We start from the raw sequence: 17,005 nt of genomic DNA, 5'->3' as shown, positions 1-17,005 counted from the left end.
CATAAAATAATCCTCTTAACCACTTTTTTCCCCTAACTGTGTTAGGAAAAATTAATTCTCAAGTGATTAGGAGCTTGAATTATGAGCATTCAAAGAAACTCCTCCATGATCTGAAAATGCTGGAAGCAAATCACAGTCACCTAATAAAACATAAAAATACAGATGTATAAATATATCATACAGAGAAAGAAATCCTTCCTTGTGACTCTAGTTCTTACGCTGTGAAATTAATTTAGGTAATTCTTCTTTTAAAAGTAAATCAGAAGTATCATAAAATATCATCCAGTCCTTTAGTACTAAATTTGATGGATGTTGCTATAACTGGATAACTGGTTGTGTTGAAAAGTTCAGACCTTCAGCAAAAGAAAATAATATTGCTACACAAAATACAACTGCAACTCTACAGCTGACCTAGGAACTGAAGCAGCTTATCTAAAATCATAGCCAAAGAACAGCTTTCCTTTCTAGTCCTGGTTCAGAGAAGGATACCACTGCCTTTTACATGACCCCTAATAACTTCATATATGATGTCATTGATCATTGTCCTATGCAGTTGTTTTGTTCCCAGACAACATTTCTTTGTCTGATTCATAACTTTAACTAAGTAAATGTTTAAATAACTGTGGCCAGGCATTCATACCTCTTTTGGAAGTTACTTTTTTTTCCAAGTGTCTTATTTTTAAAGGTTGTTTTGCTTGGAGAGTGCAATATATACACAGTTCTGCTGCTGCTGGACACCTATTGTATTCCAATAGATGCAAATACTTATGGTGGAAAGCAAGGGATAGACTAATGCGTTTTGAAGTAGTTTTTGCAACAGGTTTTTGTACACTGATAGTTTGTTAGCAGCAAATGCCAAGTGAAGAAGACTCCAAAGGAACTTACAAGAAAACCAGTAATACCCATTTGAAAACAGGAAACATAAAGAATCAGTGGCTTCCACAGGTACAGGAAGAATGTTTTATAAAATCTTCAGGATAAAATTTGTATTTCTGCATTGTGTTTTCATTTACTATTTAGTTCACTAAAGGAATCCATAGATATTTTTCATGGAACGCTCTAAAGGGAGGCAGAAACTGAGTCATAATATTTTGATTATATAAAAAGTCAATCACAGTATTTTGATTACATTTAAAATTTTGTATCTTTGTGTAGAAATAGCAAGAAAACTAAGAGTAAATTTCACAACACTGTTTAATGTCATGCTCAGTTGTTGGTACCGTCTGGTTTACAAAACATTTTCTGGAGCAAGGAGGCTTTAGAGTGGAGTTGGGAATTTGTTTCTGTTCCAAAGATGATAATATCTGTTCACAGTCATGGTAGAGCACTACAGGATTGATTCTCATCTTTGGGAAGATTCCTGTGAATTTTTCTTTTGCTCTGTTTGTTTAGCAATGAAGAGTAAAGTGACACTTTAGATTATTCCATTCCATTTTCCAGTGTTAATGCTAAGTCTCTAGCATAACCTAGGCGTTTTGTGGACCTTTACGCTAACAATAATCATTAAATAAATACAGGAATTTAGGAAGCATTTTTCAAGTCAGTGTTTCCCTGACCATACTTCTGCCAAAATCCTCCTATTTAAATCCCTAGTCATGCAGCTACCTGAGCAAACACCTCTAGCACTGGCTATTGAAACACCGGTTCTGGCTTTTTATCATTTGAGATACCGCAAGGGATGAGGACAAGGGATGGGAGCCATGGGACAGCAGCATGCAGAGAGCTCTCTTTTGAAAGGAAATTTTCTTGGCCATCTTTTCCCACCCATCTAAATTCAAACAATAAAACATTTTATAGAATTAAATTTAAAAAATTAAGGTTGAATTGCGTTTTGTATTTCTCTTTAGATTATATTACACTTACAGCTATCTAGATAGTAGAGATTTAATCTGTTAAGACAGATGGACAACAAAGAAATTGTTCTGTATTTAATTTTTAATGTTTACTCTCTTCTGAGAGATTTCATTGCTCAGAAACTATCTTTAATGCAAAATATAGCTGTTTTAAAAAATTTGATTGTACTATTACAGATTATATACAATACACCATCTAGTATTTATATTTCAGTCTTGCATGCTGTAGGTACATTGTTATCATATTTACACGTTTTCTGCTGATTCTTTCTGAAATACCTTTCACAGATCCTCTGATACACTTTTATCACTCGACTCTGAACTCAAATTGTCAATATGACTGTCTGAGTGTATCATGACTACAAAGAAACTGAGAAATTGCCCATATCTGCTATCAAGGTATTATATCACTCCCTGCTAAGGTGAGAAACATATTCTAGCTTGATGCTTAGAGTCCACTTCAGGGAAACATACTGGCCACCCTCACCAAACTCAGAAACATGCTGGAGAGAAGATGACTGTTTTGTTTTGGGTTCTTTCTAAGTGCTGTTCTTGACCTGGGTCTAAAGAATGCCTCACTGTCAGAACTGAAGGCTCACACACTATTTGCTTTTCTTGCTTCCAGTGCCATTTCAAAATGTCAGTGCTCTCCCTGGAACCAGACAAAAACCATCGAATGCTGTCTAAATGACTGTCAAAGTGCAGGGTAATTTCAGCAGATCCATAAGTAAAGTCCAGCTGGATATCTTTCTAGAAGATATCAGAAGTCCCTCTTCACATCTGCCATGCAGGTGTCCTGTTGCTCACCTCTATGACAACGAATCAGACACCCTGTGAGCTTTCAGCTTTGCTGCCCCTTTGTGCATATCTCATGTGTCAGAAGATATTGAATACAAAAAAAAAAAAACATTCGGTAAAAGTCTACTGCTGCGAATTCAATGGAAAACCCAACCCTGAGAAAAATGAGTTGCATTGCTGACACTAAAAAATATGTTTACTTATTTTATTGTAACATATTTTCACTCAGCCTTGCATGAAAATTCATTCTTGGCAGTGATGTGGAAAGCAACACAGAAGTTGCCTACCTACTAGAATTCATACTGTGGAAAATACACTCTTTCCAGGAATTTGTTTCAGGTCTGTAATAATGCTTAAGCTGAGTGGTCAAAGCCTTTTATCTACATCCTCATCTCAAAGATGTTGGTTCCAAACTTACTTCAGTCAGAGTACCTGAGAACTAGTAGAGAAATAATTTATGTCAGCAAAGCACCTTGAACCTGTTTAATCCTAGTTTTTTTTCACAAACAAATTTAATATATATCATTTTCCAGGATGACAACTAAAAAGTTGAGTGAATACAGGAAGTCTTGCATTAAAATAAACAGGTTGCAGGTACATTTAGGTGAGACTGTTTACATGTAAGAACAGGCATAAAAACAGAATTAATAAAATATTATTTATAGTATAAAAAAACAGTAGGGCTGTCATGTAAGGAACAAAAATACAGGGAAATGAGAAGATTTTGGAATGATACACTGAATTGCAATTATTTTCTATCCAACATCTGAAACATCTTTCAAATCTGAAAGATTCCATTTGTTCTAGAATACATACACATGCAGAAGTTGGCTTTTGAAAATACACTTAGTCTGCTTGTCCTCTTTCATCTGAATATGACTCATTCATTTCAGACTAGTTACTGCCAACTTCTAAGTATTGGTGAGCAAGGGTTCTGATCCAATGTCAGTATATAGTGATAAGTATGACTCCAAAAAGGACTACCCCTATGATGTGTAATGGCTTTACACATCAGTTGTTTTCTCAGCAATTTCTGAAAATACACCTAGGAAGCAGGAACAATATATTAGAGTGAATATGTAAATAATGAATACATGAAAATTTCCCAAGCCAGCGCAGAATCGTATGTGCTTTGAAAGTTAATGCTGACAAAGTATGCATGATGATGTGTGGTATTCAGAAACTTCTCTTTATTCTTACATTCACTATGATCATCTGGAAACTTACCGTACTGGGCAATGTACTGTGATGACTGAAGTTAAATTCACAGTTGCCTCTTGATATATCGCAATACATCATTCAGCAATACCACTGAGGAAAATGTAATTACCATGCAACATCTTGTGCCTTCTTGGGATTTCTCACTAGGTAAGTAAGAAATAAATTCCTGTCAGGACTGCAGGAGTATTGTTGCAGAGATGTAGGAACAGACCAGCTGGGTCATAAGCTGGTGACACATGACACTGTGTTGAAGTAACTGGTCACATGGGATATATTCTTTTTTAGCTGCAGGCTGTATGCCTTTTCTTTCCACCTGAGTGTGAAGAAACTTGCTCACTGCCCAAATGAATGCTCATACAATGCATTTAATTCCCATACTATCCCTGTAAGGTAGAAATCTTAAACAGAGAAGCAACGGAGGGCCAGAGATATTGAAACAAACAAACCAATCCGAAAAATTAATGTAAGGACAGACATTTACTCTTTGGTTCCACTTGATATCTCTCCCCTGAGACTCTTTTCTTCCATAAAGCAACCAGCATATAACCCCTGTAGGCACTGATCTGCTGAACACAAGACTGAAATCTAAGACATTGGCCTCCAAAACACTTTCTGAGCATGACCCAAACCACCTAAATCACTGCCTTTTCCTTTTGAATAAGGACCTCCACTAACAGCTTTGTTCTGCTGCTACAGTGACTGTTGTGATTGCCAGGAGGAAGAGGCATTAACACCCACACACTTCCCCAGTTTCAGTGAAAAATTCAAAGCTCCTACTATGGATCTATTCTGATTTCTTTATTTTAAAGTCAAACATACAAATAAAATCAAAGGTAATTGATTGCTACCTACAAAGAACAGAACAGATTCCCACTAGTGACTTTTAAAACTTGCATGCCATTCTGATAATGTGTTTGTGGGTGTGAATAATAAAAAAGAATATGCATAGGTGGTTGTTCATGTTCCTTTTGTTTCCACTGGCGCTGGCTCAGCATAAACTAAGGAGACTGAGGTCTCAGATTACTCTTGGAAAGACTGACAGTTTCTTATACTATTAAATTATACTATCATATGACAGTTATGGCTGGAAGGGACAAGATCATCTAGCTCCAGCCCCCCTGCCATAGACAGGGACAGCCTTCACTGGACCAGGTTGCTTAGAGTTACATCCAATCTGGCCTTGGACACTTCCAGGGATGGTGCATCCACAGCTTCTCTGGGCAACTTGTTCCAGCACCTCACCACTCTCACAGTAAAGAATCTCTTCCTCATATCTAATCTAAACCTACTCTCTTTTTGTTTAAAGCCATTAACTATTGACCTGTCACTACTTGCCCTTGTAAAAAGTCCCCCTCCATCTTTCTTGTAGGCTGCTTTAGGGGCCGGAAGGCTGCAATTGGGTTATCCTGGCATCTTCTCCAGGCTGAACAATCCCAATTGTTCATACAAGAGCTACATCTCTCTAACCACCTTGGTGGCCTCTTCTGGACTTGCCCCAACAGGTCCATGTCCTTCCTGTGCTGGGAGCCCAGAGCTGGATGCAGCACTGCAGGTGGGGTCTTACCAGAGCAGAGCAGAGGGACAGAATCCCCTCCCCGGCCCTGCTGCCCACAGTGCCCTGGATAAAGCCCAGGACACGTTGGGCTTCCTGAGCTGCGAGTGCCCATGGCTGGGTCATGTCCAGCCTCTCACCCACCAGCACCCCCAGATCCTTCTCCACAGGGCTGTTCTGGATCTGTTCATCCCTCAGCCTGTGTTGATACTGGAAATTTAAACACTAGGCTAGGATGAATGAATATAGCCGGAGGAAAATTGTAAAAATGCATCAAGGAAAACCAAGCTGTCTGTAAACCAAGACACTGCAATGAGAGAGAATATATTCCTGAGAGAGTAACAGACTTCTTGTTTCTTCTCACTTGCTCATTTTCATACTTTTTTGCATTTTGCTTCTCAGAGGCATCATCAAAACAATTAAGCATTTCTTGATGTCTGCGTATGTTCAGAACAGTTTATTTTGTCTTGAGTTTACTCATGTTACTGGCAGAATTCTTCCAAGAAAATGCAGTTACTGCAGGAAAGTATAATCACTTTGAATAAGGTTGGTTTGATTCATTACTGATGCAACTTCACTGATTTTCAGAGGAACCTAAAGAACAAGGTGAGCTGAGCACTTCAATGCTCCACGTACTCCAGAGAAGCCTTTTGGAGCTGATATTCAGAAGTGGAAGAACAGCTAATGAATGGGAATAATCTTTTCCCCTACTAAGATGTCAAATACATTTTTCTTCTGCAGCATTTTTATAAAAGATGACTCAAGAGCACAAGTATGTATATATAAATCTTAGCTAATAAAGTATTTGAACTAAAGTGTATTGGTTCAAAATTGCGTTTGGCTTGCTGTTGCATAAAGTTTGTGCAGCTTCTTGCTCTGGAGTTCTTCAATATTGCAACACGTTGTACTGATCACTTCTGCTAAGTGGAAGCTACATGGAATACTGACTTCCCATTTTTTGGGACTAAAGTTTGCAAAATTATGCATACTAATGAGTTTAATAGATTCATAATGTTTTAAGTCCAGAGCTCCATATTTTTTAATTCCTTTCCATATCACTGTGCTGAATTCTTCATTACTGTAATCACTTGGATGAGAAAAAACCAGCATAATAATCGCCTTATTGCAAGTTCCTTCTAGCACCACAAACATCCTAGAAAAAAACAAACTATGCAATTCATAAAAAATGTTGCCTGCATTGTAAAAGATTCTATACAGTACTATAAAAAATAATATAAAACACAGTATTGCTGTTTCAAATCTGTTAGAAAGAATTAGCCATCTGTCATGACAGCAGCCTGACCTGATGGGCCCTGCAGAACAGCAGTGAGATCAGCAGGGCCCCTGCTGAGCCAGCAGTCCCTTCCTGCTGACTCAGGCCCTGATGCTATTCCCTGGCACAACAGGTTGTCCTCAGCAGCGCCTCTTCCACTTACTTGTTCTCTATGATCTGGAGCACCAGTGTTGCCTGGATTTCCAAATAGAAACTGTGCAAAAGTCACGGAAATCATGAGGTTCCACAATAAACTCAGGTAATGAGCTAGCCCAATATATGTCAGAATCATCTGCAGATTAATATTTAACTTCAGAATTTACAAGTGGCTGTCAATCCTGTGTTACGTTCCCTTCATAGGAAACCAGTGACAAAGCTGCACTGCCTGTGAAATGTGCTAATGTCAATGACGTCTCCAAACCTCATCCATTTCTCTCTTTGACCAGTGTATTATTTTGATCAGTTAATGGTTTACAAAAAAAACACTGGTTAAAGAAAGGATAAATCATAACAGAAGAACACAGGAGGATATCATTCCAGGCTTGGTTATTCTCTCATGGTGTTGAAAAGCAACAACATAGAAAATGATAAAGAAACAAAGGTTTAAAAATTATTCAAACTGGAGAGCTGAACTGCTCCTGTAAGCTGCTGGTTAAACTGTTGAGCTGGTGGAGCTAATATGTACTTCATTTTAGTGGTGTAAGAAATTTCATCTGTGAGCATATTCATTGAAAACATGGGACTATCAGCATCTAGTCCACTTGGATGGGACAGGAGTCCTCAGTGCACTGCAATAATCAGCACTTACAGAAGTTTCTGAGATACACAAGCACAAACATATCTAACTGCCATTGACTTCTACTCACATTACTTCAGTTACACTTAGGAGGCTCTTCAGGTTAAAAATATGTTGGGAAATTGCTGCACTCCTTTTAATATGATTAAGATCCTGCATAATATTTAGACACCGTTTCTCTGTTTCAACAGTTTTAACTTTGCTAACTCTTCTGTTCTTTCTATAGGCAATTAAAAAAGACATGACTGAAATTCTTCTATCTCAGTCAAATGAATTGATGAGTTTTAATGAAGAACATTTATTCCAACCTTTAATTAAGTTTGGCAGTTAATCAGAAATCATTAATCTTTGCTTTGAAATTATGTACTGTAACATGTGCATTTAAAACCATACAAGTCAATCTTGTTATGAGGTGGATGTCTGAGTGATAATGCAGCTTTCTAGAAGCTGTCTTTGAATCTTTTAAATTACCTTTCCATGGTTCATGACATAAACCATTAAGGATTTGCCCCAGCAGAGGATGAAACTAGCCTCAGTGTGACACGCCTTTGGCCAAAAGCAACCATTTAATCTTGAAAGGTTATTGTAAGAGTTGGTAGGCAAGAAATCTGATCTACATTCTCCATCCCACATAAACCTTAACACAGAGTTATTGCTTAAAGAAAGAATCAACTGCATTATCTGGTGTTATTCTGCTAGATTATTCAGTGAATCCTACGAACAATTTCCTTGTGAACATATTTGCAGTAGTTTAGCCTTTGGGGTGGAAATAATTTCATTTTAATATGTTTTTTGGAGCAGTGCCAGAATTACAGGCATTTTTTACATGAGAGAATTCTCCAAGCATAAGAGTGTATACCTTGAGATCCTGGGTTCTCTTTCTAGAAGAAAATAAGGAGCATTAAAGAGTAAAATCTTTTCAGTAGCCATCCTGGACTTCTTTATCACCTGCCAGAAGACCTTATAGTTATTGTTTTGGCCTTTACTAATGCTTTAAAGTACAGAACAGTTAAGATGAATGGGGGATGAAAAACCACAGAGAATTCTCCCAAGCAGCTGCTGTTTGGAATACAGTGATCAGCAAAACATATCAGCTGGGGATACCTCTGAAAGAAGGCAATCTCTGGGTTTACTTTAACAGTTTCAGCTGTTGTCACAGAACACTTGGCATCCTGTGAACAGGAACAGGCCTTTCTGGTAATAGCTTTTGAGGTTGTTACTCTTCCTCCACTGAGGTTCCTCCCTCTTTTCCCACTTCAGGGTGAACTGGTGGTGCAAGTGTTCCATCTCTTGGTTGCACAGCTTCAGGTCTGTACTGAGCTGCAGTTGGTAGATGATTTATTATTACAACCTAGAGGAGGTATGGAACTTTTCAGGCAATAAAGTACAAAGCAGAGGTGATTAAAAAAAAAAAAAAAGACTAAGTTTTGCAGACACTTGAAATGTATGCCTTGAATCTCCTTATGAAGAAAAATGCTTTGTTTGGAAGGTTCTGATATTCTCTTTCAGAAGTCAGACGTAAAATCCAAAATCAGAAGTAAAAGGGAAGTGCAACCGTGGAAAATGTGAATGCTTTGAAATAAGCACTTGCCCTGTCCTGCACACAAGAAAAGAAACATGAAATTAATTTTATGGATTTATTTATCTTTTTTTAGAAAGAAGTTAATTTTGGAGAACGGGTCTTTTTGTGTTAATCATTGACTGTTCCATTATTAAACAACCACTTGGCACTGTGAATGTTTCAAAAGGTTTGTACCACTGAAGTGTAGGACTCGTGCACGTTAACAGAACACCACCTGGATGTTTCCAGCGGTCACAGCACAGCCATGTTGTTTGATGCAGGTACACTAGACAGGCAGTGCTGAGGAAATCCTTCCATTTTCACTTCCACACAACTAAAAAGCCTATCTCTTTGCAGGTATACCCCTTATTTAATGAAATCCTACACACCTCAAACTGGGTGTTAAGCTTCCACTACTAATGGGAAGGGCGTTCACCCCTTTAATTTCATAGGCACCACTATGATATCATTGATTAACTGTAGACTGTGGGAGACAGAAGAGTTGCACTTGTGGGGAACTGTGAGTTTATCATTAGACAAAAGAAATACATATTTTCTAAAGGGTATTCACAGCTAGTTTGTGTAAGCCCTGAAATCAGAAAAGAATTGTGCCTCTCAGTCTAAAAAGAAAAGGTGGACTACAGCTTATATCAACCCTGAAGCTGGTCTCAAGTTTGTTCAACGTTTGAAAAACTAAGATATATCAAATTTCTGGATCACATGAAACAACCTTTCCATTATTGCTTTATAAGTTTCGCCTGTTTATCAATTTTATTGCTTATTCTTGTCAAATGAAAAACTATCCAACAAAACATCCACTAACAGCTGTTTAACCTCAAGCTGCCCATTTCTACATTCATTCCACATTTCACTCTCTAATATAATTACTCCTGTTTGGAATAGGCAGTGATGAAATGATCTGGCCTTTATGTATTATTACTTGATTAGTTTTTTCACATTTGCTGAAAAAAATAAAATCAGTTACTGAACATTCTTATTAATATTAAAGTGCCTTTGCATGTCTTTCATGCTCTTTAGGACAGTTGCTATGTAATAAAAAAGTATTTCTGCTTTCTTCTTCTGTACTACAGCTAAGTAAATTCTCATTAATAATTATTAAGTTCTATCACTTTTTAGAAAAAGATTAGTTTAATCTGTATGAACATCTTCAGGTAAATATATTTAGACCAAGGAACATTTATTATCATTTGTGTCGCCACACTGGCTGGAGCTAAAGGAATTTCTGACACTTTAGTTCTATATAAACCAGACTTACAATTACAAAAAATGAGACTTGGCTGCTCTGATGCAATGAGGCATGAGATGGGGTTCATTATGCCAGTTTGGTTCCCTAGGATTTATTTCCGATGTTGAGATTCGCAACAGCCACCATGCTAAATTCTCAAATACTTCATTAAGACCAGAAGGAGGAATAAGATGTGTGAAATTCTGGCTCTGCCAGTAAACACAGCTTAAGTCGTTCTCAATCTGCAAAAAGTGTCTTAAGATAACCTGCATCAATACGCAAAAGTTCTACCATTTCTGGAGCTGGGGTCTAATGCATGAGCAGCGGCCTGCCAGGATTAATGGCAAAACTTTCAGTGCTTTGGTTCTAAGCATTATCCAGCTCAAGTGTTTAAGCCCACAGATTCAGCTTCTCTTGGCTAAACATCTACCACTGTAGGATGCCACAGCCACCTGGGCTAACATCAGCCCTAAAGTAAGGGGAAGGCCTTTGCTCTTCTAGGCCCTGGAGGATTCTGTAGCAAACTGGAAAACTTCTGTTTATATATACATATATATAAAAATACATATATGTTTATGCAGATAAAAAACCTATATGTTTATGCAGTTGGCTTATTTAATTATCAACTTTACAGAAAGGATACAAAAAGTGAGTGGTTTAAGCTAATATAAATTCTTCCTGGGGTCAAAAAATGTTACCCAACAGGTTGGGATGTTAAATTAACTAATCTCTGCAAGATTTGTGGCTTATTTGGGAGATCAGACAAATGTAAGAGCCTTGAATACGTGTTTAGAGAAGCTAAAGAATTATACATTATTTGCATGTTTTCTTTTGCCTCTTTTTGCTGGGACATGAAACCCTCAGCCTGTGATCACAGAAACTACATCACCATCAGTGTAAAATCGGTATGGTAGGTCAGGAACAGTGTTCCCAATATAAAACAAAGGGCTTTTTTCTTTCTTCCCCTCTTTGGCATCTTTTTAAACTACTCTATGAAACGTACTTTATCATATGCATTTTTTTTAACTGTGGGACATGTACATGATGTCTTTTGTCTATTATAAAGGTTTGATCACCTTTCTTCAGTAACAAACTCATTTTAGAGAAAATTACAGCATGTACTGTATGTGAATTTTTTTAGAGTCCAGCTACTTCTCTTGACTATTTCTTAGTACATAGAGCAATATATATTATTAGTTTGCTTGCCCTGAAGCATGACACTAATTACTGCCAATCATTCTACCCATGCTTATTCTTGATGTACAAGCAGCACCTTCTGGCAACCACATAAAGGTATCAGAATAAACCAGACACCACAGCACCTTAATAGATCTAGTCATAGCATGGTTCTTAATGAACTCTATATTCATGTGTCTATTACACTTAAGGAGTTGTGTCATGAATGAAAATTAGCTGAACAGAGCCATTAACTGAGACAGGGAGAAAGTTCACCTTGTGCCTTTGGAAGGTAACACTTGCACTTACTGTAGCAAGGCTGTGAAAATCAGAGGGAAAACTGAACTAAAACTTATCTCATGGTATATTAGGGAGAAAGCATGGTTAGAACCAGGCAATGGTCACTAGGATGTTTACATTCTACTTCTCCTGCTTTTGTTGTATGACAAGCTCTTCAGATCATTACCTGCAAAAATCAACATAAGACAATGTATCTGATGTCAAATGGGAGTCATAAGAATGAGCGTTTCAATTAATTGTTCTCTCAAAGCTGGTATGGTAGCTCACCACAGTATTACTGATCTACCAAGCAGGTATAAAACAATAGCTGCTATTTAACTATTTAATGAGCTGAGGAGATGAGGACTGAGTACTAAGGAAGAAAACCCAAAACGGTTGACTTCAAGACTACGCAAGTCTTGGTTTTTAACTGAGTAAAGTATTCCACAATAGTCTCATAGATTAGAACAAACCACTTCAACCAGCACAGCTGCTTTAACAGACAGTTACCACTATTGGTGCTCGCAGAGTTCAAAATAATTCTGTTGCCTATATCTCAACTTCTTACCCAAGGACTGGATGTGCTTGGACCTACAAATCAGCCTGTTGATGTGGCAGACAGTCTACAGTCATGACCATGTCTCACCCAACATGCCAAAGGAGAATTCTTCCTTCATGCCCTCTCCCTCTCTCTCAATATTCATTATTCTTATTTACGCATTGAAACTGGAATACAAAATTTAACTCTGTAGGCACCATGATAGGGTATATGTGTCTCTGTCACTCTGGATATAAGACTTCATGTTCCTGAGGAAAGTCAAGGGATAAGACAACTCCCTCCAATACTGCTAGGGTGAGACTGACTGAACTCTGGTGGATCCAACTGGACTCTCTTGCCAGGAGGACCTCACAGGATGAGGGTATTGGGTTACTATGGCTCCTATTATTGGTTTCCCTCAGCAACAAAACTGCCCTATAGCTGGAGGACACTATAAACTAATATCTTCTGAAAAACATTTCTGGCTCTGAAGCCCCAGAACAGTAGCGCTTACTAAATAATTTTTTCAAAAAAATCTGTAAGACACAGTTTAAAGGAAAAGAAGATGAATGACTTACATTTGACTGCAACACTAATCATCTCAAGGCTGTGATTTCTCAGAAATAAAAAAAAAAGTACTAGGTTTTTACTAGGCAAAAAACCTTTTCTTATGCCAAGATATCGACTGTGTTGTTTTTGCAATGATGTATGAAATTACTGATCATTGCCCAAAACCAGCTAGACAATCTCTAGCAACACAATAAAGACCTTGCAACACAGAACACTAGATGAAGGAATGTACAGATAGCACTTGTGGTATTGGAAAGCCCTTTCAAAGTGATTCAGAATGAAAACTCTGTATTTTGCCTTCAGGGATGGCTACAGCTACAGCTGGGGCCTGTTGCTTCCTTCTGCCGTGAGATATGGCATTTTATGAAATGAAAATATTTTCTTACTTTTTGACCAGTTTTACTCAAGCTTCCCGCTACACACAGAGATTATTCAAAGAATCCATTTAGCATATAACTTCCCTTTCCCAGAGGCTGTGCAAGAGCTAGAACAGAGAAGAAAGCTTTGACAGGTACAGGTTGCAACTAAGAAATGCTATGAGCTGGTGCAAATCAATTAATGTCCCGTGATGAAATTGCCATTGGAAATTGTCACATCCACTCCCTTACAGATTAACAGTGTTTCAGGTGTTGAGACTTCACAAGATATGTTACGGACTTTTCAGAACACGTGTTTTTGTGGTTTGCTCTGTTTGGTTTTTCCAGGTGTGAGAGCAGCAATCCCACTACAGCGTTGTAGAAATAGCTTCGAGTTGGAGTAGATTTGTTTGTTGACTATTTTGATAAGGTCTTTGTTCTGTTTCCTCTGCTTTATCTGTGTGGTCTTGTACCGTGTTCCTCCCTGAAAGTACAATACAGCAACAGGAAGACCAGGAACTGAAACCTACAAAATGTTGTCTTTGTGTGGCATTAGCAGTCTGCAGACCTTAGTATGCTACACACGACCTGACAAATTCTGTTTCCTCCACACTCTACCATGCATATTCATAAGCAAATATGAAAAAACAACAGAAAAAAACTAAGTATGAAAACAACAAAAAAAATTATGAAGAGATTATTTTAATGACAGCTATTAACTAATATACCAAGGAAGAAATGAAATAAACTGCTGATCAGGATGGAAATGTAAGGTTTTCAAGCTTCTTTTAACTAAGTAGGTGTTCCCATATGTACGGAAAGCAACTGAGATTTTCATGTGAGATCAAACATAAAAAAAGAGTGAGAGCAAAATGCCCATGATGCTGACTAATTCAACATGATTTTGTATAACGTTCAAACATGTAACTGATTTATTGTTCTCTTTTGGGAAAAGGCTGTCAAATGAGGCAGGCACTAAAGTCACATTTTTGTTCTTTAAACCTGCTTGTCTCTTAGAATTCATTCCTGCAGGAGAACTGAAATCAAATGCAGAATGTTTCACACCTGTAGCTATGAGACTTCTGATTTTGATAGCTGGAAACATCCTTATGTACTTATTCTGCAGTATTGCTATTTTTTTCCTTCTACAAGAAAGAAAACGTTTTCTAGAAGTCCTTATTTTCTCTTTGCACCTTTTACTCAAAGCTACTAGTGTGCGAGGTGAACTGTCTAACTCTTTAAATAATTTAACATGAAAACACGCACATCTGACCATCTGCTGCTACAGCTCAAGAAACTCCAGCATTTCCGACGGCAGCTGTGACTAACGCAAAGGGCAAACCAGGGCAAGAGGGACCCAGAACCTCAAACCTGCAGTAGGTATTCTGACCAAGGCAGAGAGCTCTTCTGAAGTGCCACCGCAGACATGCCAACATCACCTCACAAACGCAAATAACTTTTCCTAGCAACTGCGACGTGCTCGGTTACTCTGTGGCGATCGCTGTGGCTCGGAACGCGCATTCCCGCACAGCCGGGCTCCCGGCCGGTTGCACCGCGGGCCCCGGGGCTCCGGCAGCCCCCGAACGGGCGGGGCGGCGTGGGGAGTCCACCGTCCCGCACGAGGGTCACTCACCATGTTGACTTCCGAGACCACGTCGATGCTCGCGATCTCTATCCGCATGCCCACATCCACGGGCGGACCTGCGGGGGGAGCGGGAGGCGGCGTTAGCGGACCTGGGGGGGCCGGAGCGCGGGTCGGGGGGGCGCGGGCGCCTCACCTCCGAAGTCGGGGCGGAGGCGGATGTCGTAGCCTTGGAGCAGCCTGTCCACGGTCTCCTTCACGTAGGACATGTTGCTGGGCCCGTCAGCGCTGCGGGAAGAAGCACAAGCGGGTTAGGGAGACGGCCGGGCGGCCCCGCGCGCGCCCGCCCGCCTCCCTCCCTGCGTCCGTCCGTCCGTCCGTCCGTCCGCACCCCGGCGCCGCTCACCTGCGCGCCGCGCACGCCACGGCCAGCGCCAGCGGCAGCAGCAGCGCCCGCGGGCCGGCCCGCCTCGCGGCCGCCCCCATCCCGGCCGCCGCCTCACGGGGGAAGAGCCGCGGACTGGAACTTGGTGGGGAGCGGCGAGGAGAAGCAATTCCCGAGAGCCGAACGCATGCGCGGAGCGGAGCGCCGCGGCCCCGGGGCGCCCCTCTGCCCGCCCCGGCCGCCCGCTCCCCGCCGGGCTGCGCCCCGCCGCGGGGGGCTGAGGGCGCGGGGGGGCTGACGGCATGGGGAGCTGAGCGCGCCGGGGGCTGACGGCGCGGCGTGCCGAGGGCGCGGCGCTGCAACAGGTGCCGCGGGAGCGCTGAGGGCGGCGGGGCCCCGCGGCTGGCGGCGCACAGCCGGACCGAGGCCCTCGAGCTGCCGTAGGGAAGGTACTGCCACCGGCGGGCTCGTCCCCCGCCGCTTGAGCGCCGGCTTCCCGTCAAGAGACAGTGAATAATTGTTCAGAGCGCTCCGGCTTGAAAATTCCCCTCGATGTTATGTTAACCATAAAGCGAAGGGGCATGGCAGATTGGACAGAAATGGCATGTTTTGGTGTAGGTAGCGTTTTGCCGAGCGGCGGAGGCTTGAGGACGCGCCCGCCCCGCGGAGCGCTCGATGCTCCCTCAGCGGGCTGGTGGCGGGGGCTGCTCCGCAGCGGTGCCCACAGTGCCCCGGGTATCTGATTTTTAGTTGCAAATTTTTAACCGATGTAACTGATCTTGCGTTCAGAACGCGATTTCATTTTTTATTTATTTGTTTGTTTATTTATTTATTTATTTTAAGACTCTCGGGATGGATGCTCTAACGTAACCTGACCTCTCTCATTGCACAGTGACTGATCGGTGCCCTGTGAACAGTTTATGGCTTTGCCGGTGCCGCTCGCTTTCACTGCACCGCAGCGCAGCAAAAATAACATTTATCCCTCTCAGGTTCAACCCATCTCCTCTGTGCGCTTCACAGTCCTGCGTGAGGTGCCCTTGGGAAACGAACTGAATGCTTTTGAGTCTGCTACGGCGTCATGCAGACTTGTTTCTGAGAAATGGCAGACTTGGTGATGTTTTTTGTAGCTGAAATATGCTACGATATTTGAAAAATGCTGGAATATTGATACGGTTTGTGACACCCATTCTAGTGATAGTTTTGAGCATCATTTGGAACAAATTTTTGAACAATGCATTTTTCTATGGAAACATGTCACTTTTGGAGAAGGAACACATCATGCTTCCTGAGTGATTGCTATGGGTGTCTTTCATCTCACATCTGCTTTCTCCAACCATAAGTGGGCAAGTTTCTGAAAATAATTATTTTATTAGTTCTTTGTAACAGTGTATAATAAATATTTTCAATTTTCTTTGAGGTGTTTTATATTTTTTTCCTTTCCTCCTAGTTCAGAAATTAGCTGCTGAAAAATGTGACCTCCCAGCTCAACTTGATACTACGTTAGGATTGCCATTTGGAAAGAGTTTTGTTCAGTTATAATTGGTGTGGCTTGGGTAGAGCACTTAAAAAAAATCCTACCTGTAGCTGTCTACCAAAAAGTATCTTTTAAATTAGAGTTGTATCAGACACAGTCATCATAAAGTTATTGACTTTTCTGAAGCACTGAATTAGGATTTACCATGGAGCTATAGAGTCCCTTTTACTTCTTGATGGTATGCGGCATTACATTTAGCTTTGTCATAAGCCGTATGAAAGTCACATATGCCTGTGTTTAAGGGAGTCCACTGCTCTCCATGGCTTGACAAAATCTGCCTTAAGG

The 17,005-nt window shown here is 40.5% G+C and overlaps 1 protein-coding gene across 5 annotated transcripts in view; it reads right to left on the bottom strand.

The window, feature by feature from the left end:
* Positions 1 to 15,329, bottom strand: part of GABRB1 (gamma-aminobutyric acid type A receptor subunit beta1) — a 114,899-nt gene extending 99,570 nt beyond the window's left edge. For all 5 annotated transcript variants that reach the window (XR_010721422.1, XR_010721424.1, XR_010721423.1 and 2 more), the window contains exons 1-3: positions 15,208 to 15,329; positions 14,998 to 15,089; positions 14,853 to 14,920 (exon numbers count right to left, since the gene is read on the bottom strand). Coding sequence is in view for 1 of the 5 variants with exons in the window: in XM_066185696.1 (XP_066041793.1) it covers positions 14,853 to 14,920; positions 14,998 to 15,089; positions 15,208 to 15,287 (240 nt within the window). In the remaining 4 variants the exon portion in view is untranslated. The remainder of the gene's footprint in view (positions 1 to 14,852; positions 14,921 to 14,997; positions 15,090 to 15,207) is intronic.
* Between the last annotated feature and the right edge of the window lie 1,676 nt (positions 15,330 to 17,005).

This window comes from Chamaea fasciata, unplaced genomic scaffold (assembly GCF_029207755.1).
Source record: "Chamaea fasciata isolate MVZ Bird 193981 ecotype frontalis unplaced genomic scaffold, bChaFas1.0.hap1 SCAF_6, whole genome shotgun sequence".
NCBI classification, from domain to species: domain Eukaryota; kingdom Metazoa; phylum Chordata; class Aves; order Passeriformes; family Sylviidae; genus Chamaea; species Chamaea fasciata.
Note: the sequence above shows the minus strand (reverse complement) of the source record. Positions and strands in the feature narration are given on the sequence as shown.